Below are 17,114 nucleotides of genomic sequence, written 5' to 3'. Positions count from 1 at the left end.
ACATGAGACACAGTGATGGTGGGTTGTGTTTAGGAGTAGTATTAACATGAGACAGTGATGGTGGGTTGTGTTTAGGAGTAGTATTAACATGAGACAGTGATGGTGGGTTGTGTTTAGGAGTAGTATTAACATGAGACACAGTGGTGGTGGCTTAATAATTAGCCACATTGATTAGTCACAGGAATCAGGACTAATTAAGTTGATGAAGTTTTACAAACGGTGGACCTACCAAATGGATGGGCATTCATAAAATTCCATTGTGGTCCGACGTGGTAGAAAACAACCCCGTAAGCACAGGATGACATCTTTTTTGGTCATGTCCGAACTGGACATTTTTTTTGTGTTTTATAAATGGTAGACCTACAACATAGATGGCATTCCTAAAATTACATTTCAGACAACACGGTTCTTACCTCAGTAAGCACCGTCCAACACGGACACCTTTTGGATGGTGTTTTTGTGCATTCCAGACCGGCCCTGATTTCCACGTTCACGGACGTTGGTTTTTGGTCTGGTCCGGACCAAATCTGAACCAATCATAGACGTCTGTGTTTGTTTGAGATTTTGCCCGGTCTGGACCAGCTTTCATTTGGCCCAAACAAAGATGTCTATGAATCACCTCTTCTCATCTCTCATTCAGAACCTAAAGTAACTTCAACACCTGGAAAAATAATTATTTTAAAACCGCGACCTAGAGAGGTAACACCGGCGATCAACTTAACACTTTACAACTAAACACACTGAAAATAAACAGGACTTCTGCAGAGTTGCACACACTGTGGTCCAACCAACAGCTCCACACAGAGAGCCAGAAGAGCTTTATTTCCTCCTTCCTGACTGCTGATGTGCTCTTAAAGTGGCAGCGCACGGTGAAGGCTCTGTGCAGGATTTCACCACAACATTAAACTATATATGGATATCAGGCTACATTAGACTATATGTGTATAACAGGCTACATTCGACTATATATGGATAACAGGCTACATTCGACTATATATGGATAACAGGCTACATTAAACTATATATGGATAACAGGCTACATTAGACTATATATGGATAACAGGCTACATTCGACTATATATGGATAACAGGCTACATTCGACTATATATGGATAACAGGCTACATTAGACTATATATGGATAACATGCTATATTAGACTATATATGGATAACAGGCTACATTAGACTATATATGGATAACAGGCTACATTAGACTATATATGGATATCAGGCTACATTAGACTATACATGTATAACAGGCTACATTCGACTATATATGGATAACAGGCTACTTTAGACTATATATGGATAACAGGCTATATTAGACTATACATGGATAACAGGCTATATTAGACTATACATGGATAACAGGCTACATTAGACTATATATGGATAACAGGCTACATTAGACTATATATGGATAACAGGCTACATTAGACTATATATGGATAACAGGCTACATTAGACTATATATGGATAACAGGCTACATTAGACTATATATGGATAACAGGCTACATTCGACTATATATGGATAACAGGCTATATTAGACTATACATGGATAACAGGCTACATTAGACTATATATGGATAACAGGCTACATTAGACTATATATGGATAACAGGCTACATTAGACTATATATGGATAACAGGCTACATTAGACTATACAGTATATGGACAGCAGCAGTCAATACATCAGACTATGGTGATGATGATACTGATTCCTCTGCTAACTAATGCTACTACCAGTACTGTACACAAGGGTCAACAGTGTAACATAATATGAAAGTGGCATGGTGTACTACTACAGACATCAGTGTTTGTGTGATTAAATGTGATTTTGTCAAGTAACCAGTGTTGTGTTTCACCATTCTACCTGATGTATTGTCAGTTTGGAATGTTGTTATTAGCCCAACATTATTGAGGACATTATTATTAGGATGGTGCAGTAATGTTGAGATGCCAGTAGGAGGAGCTCTAGTCTAGAACACTGGAACCTTCAGTACCACTTTGATGCAGCTGACGAGGAGTGTAAATTGAATGTGTTTGTAGAATAGAATGAATGACATCATGGAACTGACCAAATGTAAATGGAACTTTGACCTGTTCCATGTAGAACTCAGAGGGACAAGACAACACATTCTAAGATATTATAAACATTCCATATAGAATAGTCAACATATTGTTAACATGGTTCTGTATATAAATAAATGTGGAATTGGGGGACATTTTGTCCATTATAGAAATGTAGGACCCATTTTATTACAGTAACCTCCCTTTTCTGATGTACTGTTCTGGTCGTCATGCATGTTAATGTCTTAAAGAGGAAGAAAGGACTGTTCTGCATCAGCTACTTGTGTTCTGACTACATAAATATGTATCAACCACAGAACTGACACTTACTAGCAGTTGCCACACACTACCAGTCAGTTAACTCACTGTACAAGACCTCTCCCCTTCACTTCACTCTATAACTACTCTTGAGATCTTGAAATATAGTTTTGGGTTATTTGTTTTTAGTAATAAGTCATATACTTGAGGGTAATGTATCATTGTACTTCTTGTTATGTTTTGAGTTGTGTTTTGGTTGTTACATCAGGGCCAGTATTCATAAAGTGTCTCAGTGTAGGAGTGTTGATCTACATAGAGATGAGATGATTAACCAGGGTAAAAAAAGACATGCAAAATAACAATTTAACAGTGCAGTATGTGTGTGTGTGTTTTGTGTGTGTGTGTGTGTGTGTGTGTGTGTGTGTGTGTGTGTGTGTGTGTGTGTGTGTGCGTGTGTGTGTGTGTGTGCGGGGGATTTGTACACTGCTAGACATGACCACCTTGTTAACCTGATAGCCAGCCAGGTGAGACAAGTATTCTCACCAACAGCACACATGCATAAACATTCTTGTGCAAAGGGACACCTTGTTAGCGCTGGAGAAGATGGCTGCCGTTTTATGGGATCTTAAAAACTTATTTGGGATAGGGGGCAGTATTCGGAAATTTTAATGAATGAGGTGCCCAAAGTAAACTGCCTGTTACTCAGGCCCAGAAACTAGCATATGCATATACAGTGGGGAGAATCATTATTTGATACACTGCTGATTTTGCAGGTTTTCCTACTTACAACGCATGTAGAGGTCTGTAATTTTTATCATAGGTACACTTCAACTGTGAGAGACGGAATCTAAAACAAAAAAACAGAAAATCACATTGTATGATTTATAAGTAATTCATTTGCATTTTATTGCATGACATAAGTATTTGATCACCTACCAACCAGTAAGAATTCCGGCTCTCACAGACCTGTTAGTTTTTCTTTAAGAAGCCCTCCTGTTCTCCACTCATTACCTGTATTAACTGCACCTGTTTGAACTCAATCAAACAGACTCCAACCGCTCCACAATGGCCAAGACCAGAGAGTCTTGTGGTGGTGAGTTGTGTTTAGGAGTAGTATTAACATGAGACACAGAGATGGTGGGTTGTGTTTAGGAGTAGTATTAACATGAGACACAGTGATGGTGGGTTGTGTTTAGGAGTAGTATTAACATGAGACACAGTGATGGTGGGTTGCGTTTAGGAGTAGTATTAACATGAGACCACCTGGAAAAATGGCTACCTCAGTATTTTACGCAAGATTTTCTGCGGGAAACACCATGTGACCACTACATATGGTCCCTTACGGCCATTCTTCAATGGAAATGCCTAAAAAGACGCCGCAATGTTGTAGACACCTTGGGGAATACGTGAAAAACGTAAGTTCATTCGTAGCTCATTCACAGCCATATAAGGAGTCATTGGTATGAGGCGGTTTCAAAAAATGTGGCACTTCCTGGTTGGATTTTTTTCTTGGTTTCGCCTGTAACATCAGTTCTGTGGCACTCACAGACAATATCTTTGCAGTTTTGGAAACGTCAGAGTGTTTTCTTTCCAAAGCTGTAAATTATATGCATAGTAGAGCACTCTGTAAGTACTCTTGACAATATCTTGAAATATAGTTTTTGGTTATTTGTTTTTAGTCATAAGTCAAATACTTGAGGGTAATGTATCATTTTTTGTGTGTGTGAGAGAGAGAAAAAGAGAGTGAGAGAGTGAAAGTCACTGGCTGTTTAGCCTCACAGCTTGAGGATAGGAGCTATCATTGAACCTGGTGGTCATTCTTTAGGCTGCTGTACAGCTTGATGGACTGTAGAGGATTGAACATTTATCCTTCTATATATGGGGTTCTGAGAATAAAACAACTTCAGAACAATCAATGTAGAAATATGTGTTTACAGTTCTACAGATCTGTTCAATAAGTGATTGTTGTTGTTGTTGTTGTAATGATGATGATGATGACTACTGTATATATTAGGAATGTATTTTTGCATCATGTCAGTTTAAGTAGACAGACGTAGACAGACATGCAACACATCACACACATTACATACATAGTGCAGTAGACTTACAGACAGTATTCACATAGACAACCATATAGCACAATACAACACAACACAATATGAGCCTGGTTCATTTTTAGTAATAAGACCCTGTACCCCATTTACAGTTTCTACTTCAATGTATCAGGTGGAGTTATTCACCAGCTATAGAGTGAGTTGTTGTTTATGTTTCTAAGACTGCAGGGTGGGAGATGCAACAATGGCCTTGAGAACAGCAGGAAGTGTGTTGGTGGTCTTTCTCTGGTCTGTGACAGGTATGGTCTCATTCATAACTTATATGGTTGTCAATCTACAGACATGTGTATTACATTTGCTTGTGTTCTGTTAGGCATCTCCACTTCACTTTAAATAGTTATGTTTTACACCTCACTGAGTGATGATTATCTGTGGTTTCCAATATGGCAACAAAGTGTGGACAAACCCTACCTTCAGTGTGAGCCAGAATACCTTGTCCTAATTCTGATACCATTGTGATGTCTAACTGTGTTTCAGTGGTACTGGGTCAGAATGGCTGGAGTGTTACATACACCACTCAGAGTATCTGTACCTTGAAGGGGTCATCAGTGGATCTGTTCTGCTCTTACACATATCCCAGAGGTACAGTCACAACAACACTCTGGTTCACTAAAATGGAGGCTGGTAAAGAACCTAAAGATCTAGGTCAGAACCCAGAGTATGCAGGTCGTCTGGAGTATCATGGAGATAAGAAGAAAGACTGTACCCTGAGAATCACAGACCTGAGAGAGAGAGACTCAGCTACGTACAAGTTCAGATTATTAACAGATCAAGAAGGAGGGAAATATTCTGGAAGTCCTGGAGTCACTCTGTCTGTAACAGGTACAGTAACATGCTTTATACTGCTAGTCTGTTCAATTAATATCTACTGTCCATTTAGGTCTAGAAATTGGATTTGTAAATATGAAACAGATTTGAGAATTAAATGAGTTTGAGAATGTCTTGCATCATGTGATTAAACAAGACAATAAGTGATTCAGGGTTTAATGCTGTGATCTACTCCAGCTCTGCAGGTGAAGATAACTTCTAAAACTTTGCAAAATTGGGTGACACTGACCTGTAGCACCACCTGTACTCTGACTGACAACCCCACCTACATCTGGTACAAGAACGGACACAAAGTAAAGGAGGACACCTCCAGCCTGTACTCAGACTACTTTAGTGATGCAGACAGTTACTCCTGTGCTGTAAAAGGCCACGAGGATCTCCACTCTCCTGCAGTGTGTGAGTATGGATTTAACTCAGTTTTTAGTATAACTTTTCAAGTAGAACTTTCTGTCTGCTAAACAGTCCTCACAGTTATCTAACCAAACTGCAACACAATACCAGATGGCATAACTATTCTGGATTACTGCAGCTCATGATTCTACTGTGTAAATGTATAAGTAATGCCCTCTTGTCATTATGTTTCAGGTGTTCAGGGTCAGAGCTGCAACAGAGTGACTTACACCAAGAGGAGAATCTGTGTCTTGAAGGGGTCAACAGTGGACATATCCTGTACTTATGTTAGTTATTATTCCATCACATCAACATTCTGGTTTAGAAGTGATAAGTCGACCCCTGAAGACCTAACCACAGACCCAGGGTACGCAGGTTGTGTGGAGTACACTGGAACATACAGAGGTCCCTTCACCCTGAGAATCACAGATCTGAGAGAGGAGGACTCAGCTGAGTATCGCTTCACTTTTAAAACAGACAACTTTGAATGGGGTCATAGTTTCCCAGGAACAACTCTGTCTGTCACAGGTAATAAATACTACACTGTATGATATAACTGTAAATCATAATGAATTACAGGATAAATATATTAACCATCCTGTTAACACAGAGGTGTATGTGGTTTTATGCATATTGTTTCAGGTCTGCAGGTGAAGGTGACTCCTGCTGCAGAGGGACAGAAGACACTGACCTGTATCACCACCTGTACTCTGACTGACAACCCCACCTACATCTGGTACAAGAACGGACAACGTCTAGATGAGCCCACTTCCCAACAATACTCTAGTAATACCCTAGTAGTGTTGGGTCATTCTGTGGACAGTTACTCCTGTACTGTAGAACACCATGAGGACCTCCACTCTCCTGCAGTGTGTAAGTATGAATTAAAAAACTATTCTACTTAGAAAGTATCAATAATTTATTATCAATGAGAAGAGTATTACTGCTTTATCTATACATATTCATCATTACATAGAAATTACAGACAATGTCATAGATGTATGCATGTCTATAGTTAGAATGTTCAGTACCTCAGACACTTGAAGAATAGTTTAGTAGACACTCTAGTCATAAAGTATCTCCAAATGTATTATTGTTCATGTTTTGTGTAAGTGATAGTTTTAGATCGTTCTCTGAGTTTAGATATGATTTATTTTAGACATGACGTCATTTGAGGTAGTATACTACAGTCCTGACCCTCTGACATATTCTCCTTTACTAGATGCTCCAAAGAACATCTCAGTGTCAGTCAGTCCCTCTGGTGAAATAGTGGAGGGCAGTTCAGTGACTCTGACCTGCAGCAGTGATGCCAACCCACCTGTGGACAAATACACCTGGTACAAGAAGAACGTAACCTCACCAAAAGCATCAGGACAGAGTTACAGCATCACTAACATCAGCTCTGAGGACAGAGGAGAATATTACTGTGAGGACCAGAATGGAAGAGGATCTAAGAACTCTATAGCTCAGATGATCATTGTAGCAGGTAAAGTTACATCTTCAATACTTCAATACAAAATGATGTCCAATAAGAAATGATGTTTCAAGGTGTCTTCTTCTAGTTTGCCTCATTACACTTTGGTTTATAACTATACATAGGCTTCTATATACAAGTATTACATTAATGTCCTGTATTGCTGTATATTCATTTTCACTTCATAATAACATGTCCTCATGTCATCCATTTCATCTATTAGGGAAACAGACCTCAGTTGTGACTGCAGCTGTAGGAATCATAGTTGTTGTTCTAGTTCTCATCTGTCTCTCTGGACTCATGTGTTTCAGGTGAGCGAAGAAGGAAAACTGATATTTGTATTATTCTTTCACCTTAGCACTCTGATTTGTTGCTAACTTAATTATTTCATAAATGTATTTATTGGCCCAACGCCCTTAACTGCTAAACTGTATTAGTAACACATCAACTTCCACTAGAGGTCAGTAGAGAGCAGAAATCACTCTGTCCCTCTTTACAGGAGATTCACAGGAGGAAGTGATGCTTCAACAGACACACGGGTGATTATATCAATCAGTTATCAGTTACACCAGGACACCCCCCCCCCCCCCCCCGTGTAGTGTTAGGGCAAAAAACAAAACGTGCACCCAGGGGGGGTCCAGCTCTGAGTTTGGGAAACCCTGAGTTACATCTAATTTACTGTGTCACTACAGTCTCTTTCATACTGTTTTCATTGTTTTCTCTCTCTCTCTCTCTCTCTCCACAGAGTGTCCGTCCTGACTGTAACAGTGACACGTACACAGGTCTGAACATGAGGACCATGTCCCCTGACTATGACACTCTGGCAGTAAGTCTCTCATAATACATTTTGATTGTTTGTGAGTGTGTGTGTGTTTTATACAGTACTTGAATGTGTTTAGAGAAGATGATGGAAAGTTGTGTTTCAAAGAACACATGCATTTCCTCTCTCTCCCCCTCTCCTACTCTCTCTATATCTTTCCCTCTCTATATATATCTTTCCCTCTCTCTTTCTCACTCTCTCTCTCTTCCTGTCCACAGAGTGTCAATCCTGACCCTAACAGTGACCCCAACAGTGACATGTACACACCTCTGAACATGAAGTCCAGGTCACCAGAGTATGACACCCTGGCAGTAGTGTGTTTGTGTGTGTGTGTCCTTAAACATTTTAGTGGGAGTGTAAATTGCTAACTCAGTATCTTCTTTCAGAATGTGAGGGGACCCTCCCACTTAAGAGAACCACCACAGATCCTAGACTGAAGAAAAGTACCTCAGAACATCAAATGAAGAGAACCACCACAGATTCTGGACTGAAGAGAATCACCACAGATCCTGGACTGAAGAGCTACGGTTCCGATCCAAAGCCAGGCCTCACTCCTCTATTCTCTTGCAACCATATCTAGATGGTTTTCCAGACCATGAACTTTAACCTTTGAGTAAATGCTTTGAGTCAATTTTTTATTTTCTTATTATGATAATTATGTATATTGATGATAAATGGGAGGGGTTATGCTTCTGCTTTTTTTCAATGGGATTTTCCCATTTCAATATTTTTTCTTGTGTACCAATCTGTTTCCTATCTATAGTTTAAGATTGTATTCCTAATATTTTTCTATGGAATTTTGCAAATTAGGGGTTTATAACATCAATAGTCCTACTTTCCTCTGCAACTAATATGGATCATATTGACAACAGCTTTTTAATATTTTTTGCTTTTGGGTCAAGATTCTCCTGATGTGTTTAATGATGATTTACTTTGTATTGCTGTCAGACATTATTACACATTATTTATTTTATATTTTATAATACTATATATATATTTTTAAATGTAATCAGTTCATTACATACATTTAAACATTTGCTGTTTTTTACATTTTATATTAATTATAATTGTATATTACATAATGCTATATTGTTCAGTGTCATGATATCACGTGTTTTGTCGTCACATTTTTAATTATTACGTATTTTATATACGTTAAATACATGTTTACCTTTGCAGTTTTTACAGTTTAGTGTCAATACAGTAGAAGCATCATGTTGTAAATAAGATCAACATTTAAGACAATAAATACACAGATTATTTGATCAACATTGATCAATACATTGATTCGTAACTATTTCCACTCAGCTCTTGTTTCTTGTATTTCTGCCTATTAGACACATGATGGGGCCATTGAATCATTTAACCATGAGAGGCTCGGCCAGCGTCTCCTCAACTCAGTCCTGGGGACCCCAAGGTGTGAACGTTTTGGTTTTTGCCCAAGGACTACACAGCTGATTCAAATAATCACATCTTACTGTCGAGTTGATTACTCAAACACAGAGGCAGTGTTACTTAGTTGTCTTATTAACCTCAGAAATATGATTTCTAGTCACTGAAATGACCCTAGTTTAACCTTGTGTGTGTTCCTCCAGTGAAGGGTATTCAGCTGTATAAGCACAGCCAGTATTTCTTTCAACTAAAACAGCTGTTTTGCAATGAATGTCTACAGTAGCTTCAACAGCAGTCTGTAGGTTAGCACCATGGTGTAACCGGAGGACAGCTAGTTTTCGCCTTCCTCTTGGCTGAATGACTTCAATACAGAACCTAGGAGGCTCATGGTTCTCAACCCCTTCCTTAGACTAAAACAGTAATTCTGACATCTTCTGGATGATGTCCTCTAACCTATCAGAGCTCATGCAGCATGAACTGACATGTTGTCCGACCAATCAAAGTATTAGATATGTAATCTAGTTCTGAAAGCATTAGATACAGCCAGCTAGCACTATAGTGCATAACATGTGGTGAGTAGTTGACTCAAAGATAATGTCAATAGTTGAACAGTTTTGAACAAATTGATTTCTTTAAAAAATGAAGGAGAAGCAAGAGAGAGTGGGAGAGAGCTAGCAAACTCTACTTTGATTTTTGCTTTCACTTTCACTTTACTTAGCCAGCATCTAATGCAGCTAGCTAGTTTAGTTACTCAAATAACCATCTCAAACAGAGAGGAATGGTATGTTAACTAGCTGGCTACGGCTATCCAACACTGGACCTCTTCCAAGTCAAGGTAAGCTTTACGTTTTATTCATTTATTGCCACCTGGTCCCACTGGTGTAACTGCTACACTGCTTGCTGACTGTACTGCATGATTGTAGCGTGTTTACTAACACATTAGTTCTAGTAGCTATGTTGTCAATACATTAGCTAATATGGTAACAACGATTTAGGCTGTGTGTAGCGTTAGCAGTCATGATATGAAGGTTTGGCTTGGAAAGGTTTTTTTCTCCTGCTCACAGACAGCTGATGAGGAGTATAGTGCAGAGATGTAAGAAGGAATTATACAATGGGCAACGTGATCATGCTGTTTGTATGTGTCTGCTTTGAAAGTGAACTGTGTTTGAATGTGATCAGAGGTGTATTCATTCAAATCAAATGTATTTATATAGCTCTTTGTACATCAGCTGATATCTCAAAGTGCTGTACAGAAACCCAGCCTAAAACCCCAAACAGCAAGCAATGCAGGTGTAGAAGCACGGTGGCTAGGAAAAACTCCCTAGAAAGGCCAAAACCTAGGAAGAAACCTAGAGAGGAACCAGGCTATGTGGGGTGGCCAGTCCTCTTCTGGCTGTGCCGAGTGGAGATTATAACAAAACATGGTCAAGATGTTCAAATGTTCATAAATGACCAGCATGGTCGAATAATAATAAGGCAGAACAGTTGAAACTGGAGCAGCAGCACAGTCAGGTGGACTGGGGACAGCAAGGAGTCATCATGTCAGGTATTCCTGGGGCATGGTCCTAGGGCTCAGGTCCTCCGAGAGAGAGAAAGAAAGAGAGAATTAGAGAGAGCATATGTGGGATGGCCAGTCCTCTTCTGGCTGTGCCGGGTGGAGATTATAACAGAACATGGTCAAGATGTTCAAATGTTCATAAATGACCAGCATGGTCGAATAATATTAAGGGAGAACAGTTGAAACTGGAGCAGCAGCACAGCCAGGTGGACTGGGGACAGCAAGGAGTCATCATGTCAGGTAGTCCACCGATTCCGTTGAAAAACGTTTTTTTTTGTAATGAAAGCAAACGGAACGAAATTGGATAAACATACCTGAACTTGACCAAGAGAAAGTCTTGTTTGCAACTGTCAGACTAATGATTACATCCTAGATCAGCTAGATGCAGACCAGAGTGTACAAGGTGGTACTGAATGTGTCACTGTCTGTCACCTTGATTACTCTGTTTCTGTTGACCTGTGCACCTACGTTGTAGCCTTTCTAGCTAGGTTGTAGCAACCTCATGATGGCTATAGGGAACATTAGAGTATCATGATATGTAGTAGCTAAAATATATCCGTGTTACATTGAACTGGGCGAATGGAATATGAATGACAGTCATCCAAAATGCTGTGATAGAAATAAGGCCATTATCATTAGACATGTGTCCTCCCTCATCTTACATGTGTCCTCCCTCATCTTACATGTGTCTGTCTGTGTGTCTGTCTGTCTGTGTCTGTCTGTCTGTCTGTCTGTCTCTCTCTCTCTCTCTCTCTCTCTCTCTCTCTCTCTCTCTCTCTCTCTCTCTCTCCATCTCCCGGCCATAGTATAGAAAGGCTGCAGTACCAGACCCAACCACAGGGGGCATAGTATATACAGACTGCACAACCAGACACCATCACAGGGAGCATAGCCATTATTAGAGGAGTTTGTTTTCTGATTTGACCAAAACACTACAACAATGAAGAAATACATGCTGTGCATCTAAAATTGATTTATTGTGATGTTTAGCTACAATGTTTCCTGATGGAGGACCTCTCCTTCCCTCAGGACTCCAGTGGTGGACCCCTCCTCCCCTCAGGACTCCAGTGGTGGACCTCTCCTCCCCTCAGGACTCCAGTGGTGGACCTCTACTCTCCTCAGGACTCCAGTGGTGGACCTCTCCTCCCCTCAGGACTCCAGTGGTGGACCTCTCCTCCCCTCAGGACTCCAGTGGTGGACCTCTCCTCCCCTCAGGACTCCAGTGGTGGACCTCTCCTCTCCTCAGGACTCCAGTGGTGGACCTCTCCTCTCCTCAGGACTCCAGTGGTGGACCTCTCCTCCCCTCAGGACTCCAGTGGTGGACCTCTCCTCTCCTCAGGACTCCAGTGGTGGACCTCTCCTCCCCTCAGGACTCCAGTGGTGGACCTCTCCTCTCCTCAGGACTCAAGTGGTGGACCTCTCCTCCCCTCAGGACTCCAGTGGTGGACCTCTCCTTCCCTCAGGACTCCAGTGGTGGACCTCTCCTCCCCTCAGGACTCCAGTGGTGGACCTCTCCTCCCCTCAGGACTCCAGTGGTGGACCTCTCCTCTCCTCATGACTCCAGTGGTGGACCTCTCCTCCCCTCAGGACTCCAGTGGTGGACCTCTCCTCTCCTCAGGACTCCAGTGGTGGACCTCTCCTCCCCTCAGGACTCCAGTGGTGGACCTCTCCTCTCCTCATGACTCCAGTGGTGGACCTCTCCTCCCCTCAGGACTCCAGTGGTGGACCTCTCCTCTCCTCAGGACTCCAGTGGTGGACCCCTCCTCCCCTCAGGACTCCAGTGGTGGACCTCTCCTCTCCTCAGGACTCCAGTGGTGGACCTCTCCTCCCCTCAGGACTCCAGTGGTGGACCTCTCCTCCCCTCAGGACTCCAGTGGTGGACTTCTCCTCCCCTCAGGACTCCAGTGGTGGACCTCTCCTCTCCTCAGGACTCCAGTGGTGGACCTCTCCTCCCCTCAGGACTCCAGTGGTGGACCTCTCCTCTCCTCAGGACTCCAGTGGTGTACCTCTCCTCCCCTCAGGACTCCAGTGGTGGACTCACCTCTCCTCAGGACTCCAGTGGTGGACCTCTCCTCTCCTCAGGACTCCAGTGGTGGACCTCTCCTCCCCTCAGGACTCCAGTGATGGACCTCTCCTCCCCTTAGGACTCCAGTGGGTGAGTTTGTTTATTTCTGGTTATTCCACAGTATACATTTCTACAGTTATAGGTTCTATAGGCCGTCTCAAATAGCACCATGTTCTTACATTCCTTGTATTTTGACTGTGGTCACCTCCATCCCTTCCTCTCCTCCTTCTACATTATGTGCTGTAGGTGAGGGGAGATATATTTAGAATGTAGAACTCTGATACTCTCTATGTTCTGTACTGTAGGTGTGGGGAGATAGAAAGTATCAGCGTTCTACATTCTAATTCTATGTTCTCTACTGTAAATGTGGGGAGATAGAGAGTATCAGAGTTCTACATTCTAAATCTAGGTTATGTACTGTAGGTGTGGAGAGAGAGAGAGTATCAGAGTTCTACAAGAGAGATTATATGCCTCTGTCAACTTCAATAATCCCAACATGTCCACTTGCACCTTGGAGAGGCTCAAGGTGAGAGGTGGGATGAAACTAATGCTGTCATATGCATTTAACTATGTGAGATGTGCTTTCAATTTTTCAGCTTGAAATTAAGGAGTGTGTACTTTTGGGACCATGCCATCGGTTCAATTGTACTTTTGGAACTATTCCATTGGTTCCATTGTACTTTTGGGACTATACTATTTGTTCCAGTGTACGCTTAGGGCTATGCGATTGATTCTATTGTACTTTTGGGATGATGCTATTTGTTCCATTGCACTTTTAGGATAATCTTTATTCAACCTTTATTTTATCCAGGGAAGTCAATTAAGAACAAATTCGTATTTACAATGGCGGCCTTTCAAGAGGCATAAGGTCTCCTGTGGGGACAAGGGCTTAAAAAAGGCAATGCAAACTAGTGACATGGGCTGACAACTAGAAACAGCTAAATGTCTCAATAACCTGTTCTTCTATTTGTCCTTTGAACTCGTCCAAGGAAACACATTCCAAGATCAAGGGGCTGAATAATGAAAGGACTTTTTTCCATGTTTGGTTCTAATTTTCGGTACTGTTAGCATAAAACAAGATTGAGATCTGAGTATGTATGTGTTCTCATTTCATGCTAGAAGAGAGGATATATAAAATATCAGTTTTCCTTAAATGGTCTTCTGAATAAGAATGTACCATTGTTTGTTCTGGCCTGGTTTAGATCTTATCTGTCGGAAAGATATCAGTTTGTCTCTGTGAATAGTTTGTCCTCTGACAAATCAACTGTAAATTTCGGTGTTCCTCAAGGTTCCGTTTTAGGACCACTATTGTTTTCACTATATATTTTACCTCTTGGGGATGTTATTCGAAAACATAATGTTAACTTTCACTGCTATGCGGATGACACACAGCTGTACATTGCAATTAAACATGGTGAAGCCCCAAAATTGCCCTTGCTAGAAGAATGTGTTTCAGACATAAGGAAGTGGATGGCTGCAAACTTTCTACTTTTAAACTCGGACAAAAGAGAGATGCTTGTTCTAGGTCCCAAGAAACAAAGAGATCTTCTGTTGAATCTGACAATTAATCTTAATGGTTGTACAGTCGTCTCAAATAAAACTGTGAAGGACCTCGGCGTTACTCTGGACCCTGATCTCTCTTTTGAAGAACATATCAAGACCATTTCAATGACAGCTTTTTTCCATCTACGTAACATTGCAAAAATCAGAAACTTTCTGTCCAAAAATTATGCAGAAAAATGAATCCATGCTTTTGTCACTTCTAGGTTAGACTACTGCAATGCTCTACTTTCCGGCTACCCGGATAAAGCACTAAATAAACTTCAGTTAGTGCTAAATACGGCTGCTGGAATCCTGACTAGAACCAAAAAAATTGATCATATTACTCCAGTGCTAGCCTCTCTACACTGGCTTCCTGTTAAAGCAAGGGCTGATTTCAAGGTTTTACTGCTAACCTACAAAGCATTACATGGGCTTGCTCCTACCTATCTCTCTGATTTGGTCCTGCCGTACATACCTACACGTACGCTACGGTCACAAGACGCAGGCCTCCTAATTGTCCCTAGAATTTCTAAGCAAACAGCTGGAGGCAGGGCTTTCTCCTATGGAGCTCCATTTTTATGGAACGGTCTGCCTACCCATGTCAGAGACGCAAACTCGGTCTCAACCTTTAAGTCTCTACTGAAGACTCATCTCTTCAGTGGGTCATATGATTGAGTGTAGTCTGGCCCAGGAGTGGGAGGGTGAACGGAAAGGCTCTGGAGCAACGAACCGCCCTTGCTGTCTCTGCCTGGCCGGTTCCCCTCTTTCCACTGGGATTCTCTGCCTCTAACCCTATTACAGGGGCTGAGTCACTGGCTTACTGGGGCTCTCTCATGCCGTCCCTGGAGGGGGTGCGTCACCTGAGTGGGTTGAGTCACCGATGTGGTCATCCTGTCTGGGTTGGCACCCCCCCCCCCCCCCTTTGGTTGTGCCGTGGCGGAGGTCTTTGTGGGCTATACTCAGCCTTGTCTCAGGATGGTAAGTTGGTGGTTGAAGATATCCCTCTAGTGGTGTGGGGGCTGTGCTTTGGCAAAGTGGGTGGGGTTATATCCTTCCTGTTTGGCCCTGTCCAGGGGTGTCCTCGGAATGGGCCACAGTGTCTCCTGACCCCTCCTGTCTCAGCCTCCAGTATTTATGCTGCAGTAGTAGTTTATGTGTCGGGGGGCTAGGGTCAGTTTGTTATATCGGGAGTACTTCTCCTGTCCTATTCGGTGTCCTGTGTGAATCTAGGTGTGCGTTCTCTAATTCTCTCCTTCTCTCTTTCTCTCTCTCTCGGAGAACCTGAGCCCTAGGACCATGCCCCAGGACTACCTGACATGATGACTCCTTGCTGTCCCCAGTCCACCTGGCTGTGCTGTTGCTCCAGTTTCAACTGTTCTACCTTAATATTATTCGACCATGCTGGTCATTTATGAACATTTGAACATCTTGACCATGTTTTGTTATAATCTCCACCCGGCACAGCCAGAAGAGGACTGGCCACCCCACATAGCCTGGTTCCTCTCTAGGTTTCTTCCTAGGTTTTGGCCTTTCTAGGGAGTTTTTCCTAGCCACCGTGCTTCTACACCTGCATTGCTTGCTGTTTGGGGTTTTAGGCTGGGTTTCTGTACAGCACTTTGAGATATCAGCTGATGTACGAAGGGCTATATAAATACATTTGATTTGATTTGATTTTGAGCCTGGGTGTTGCTACTGATGTCCACCTGACAGCACTGTAGAGATCACAATGGTGTGTTAGACGTCTCTGCGTGACACACAGAGTCAAGAGCCTTCAGTGTAGAGCTTGAGTCTTGCACATAAATAGTATCACCATTGTCCAACACAGAGAGAAAAGTACAACGATTCAACTCCTTTCTGTCGGGAAATGAAAAACAAGCCGGTAATAAAACCCAATATAATGTTATTGGTTTCACTGTACTTTTGGGACAATGCTATTAGTTCCATTGTACTTTGGGACCATGCTATTGGTTCAATTGTATGTATTTGGACTGTGCCAGGGGTTTGTCTTCCTGTCCAGGGGGTGGAGCTGGAGAGCACCAGGCTGGTGATCAGGAACCCAGACAGCTAGTGTTGCAACAATATAGAAATACATACTGTACATCTAATATTGATTTATTTTGAGGTTTAGCTACGTTTCACCAAAGATAGTACATCAGAATGACTCTCTGGTTTTACAAATTTACATTTTACTTTTGGGACAATGCTTTTGGTTCCATTGTACTTTTGGGACTTTGCTATTGGTTCCATTCTAAATACTTTGGCTGATGCTGCTGTTTGTCCTGCTGTCCACAGGCTGGTTATCAGGTACCAAGACCACTGGATGGAGAGAACCCTCCCTTTCCTCAGAGGACAAACCATACATTCTGTCCCCACCCAGGAAGGGGAGAGACCTTTGGCTTGTAGCAGATTATTTAACAGGTGGCAGACAATGTGAGAAGGCTTGTGAACTATATTGTCATTGTATCTGAGAGGAGGAGGGACATTTATGATGAAATGTGAGGTATATAAACCAATGTACATGGTATTATGACCAGAGCTCTCGAGAATAAACGCTATTGGTTAATGTTGATGACTGGTCTCTGTCTATTTTATGTAAAGAA

The 17,114-nt window shown here is 41.9% G+C and overlaps 1 protein-coding gene across 1 annotated transcript; it reads left to right on the top strand.

The window, feature by feature from the left end:
- The first annotated feature begins 4,612 nt into the window (after positions 1–4,612).
- Positions 4,613–8,459, top strand: LOC149978724 (sialic acid-binding Ig-like lectin 12). Its single transcript, XM_090195507.1, has 11 exons — positions 4,613–4,684; positions 4,923–5,267; positions 5,451–5,669; positions 5,859–6,191; positions 6,306–6,536; positions 6,886–7,149; positions 7,361–7,448; positions 7,637–7,676; positions 7,883–7,963; positions 8,176–8,252; positions 8,344–8,459. The coding sequence occupies exons 1-11, from the start codon at positions 4,630–4,632 to the stop codon at positions 8,348–8,350; spliced, it is 1,740 nt and encodes a 579-aa protein (XP_090051633.1). The 5' UTR covers positions 4,613–4,629; the 3' UTR covers positions 8,351–8,459.
- The last annotated feature ends 8,655 nt before the right edge of the window (positions 8,460–17,114 follow it).

The sequence above is a fragment of the Oncorhynchus mykiss genome, chromosome 13 (assembly GCF_057628025.1).
Source record: "Oncorhynchus mykiss isolate SJ-2025 chromosome 13, ASM5762802v1, whole genome shotgun sequence".
NCBI classification, from domain to species: domain Eukaryota; kingdom Metazoa; phylum Chordata; class Actinopteri; order Salmoniformes; family Salmonidae; genus Oncorhynchus; species Oncorhynchus mykiss.
This window is presented reverse-complemented; position numbering and strand designations above follow the sequence as displayed.

Excerpts from the sequence above, each read along its gene's own strand:
- LOC149978724 (XM_090195507.1), top strand. The coding sequence starts at position 4,630 with ATGGCCTTGAGAACAGCAGGAAGTGTGTTGGTGGTCTTTCTCTGGTCT. Across the intron at positions 5,670-5,858 it reads TCTCCACTCTCCTGCAGTGT|GTGTTCAGGGTCAGAGCTGC; the intron begins GTGAGTATGGAT and ends ATTATGTTTCAG. Across the intron at positions 6,537-6,885 it reads CCTCCACTCTCCTGCAGTGT|ATGCTCCAAAGAACATCTCA; the intron begins GTAAGTATGAAT and ends CTCCTTTACTAG.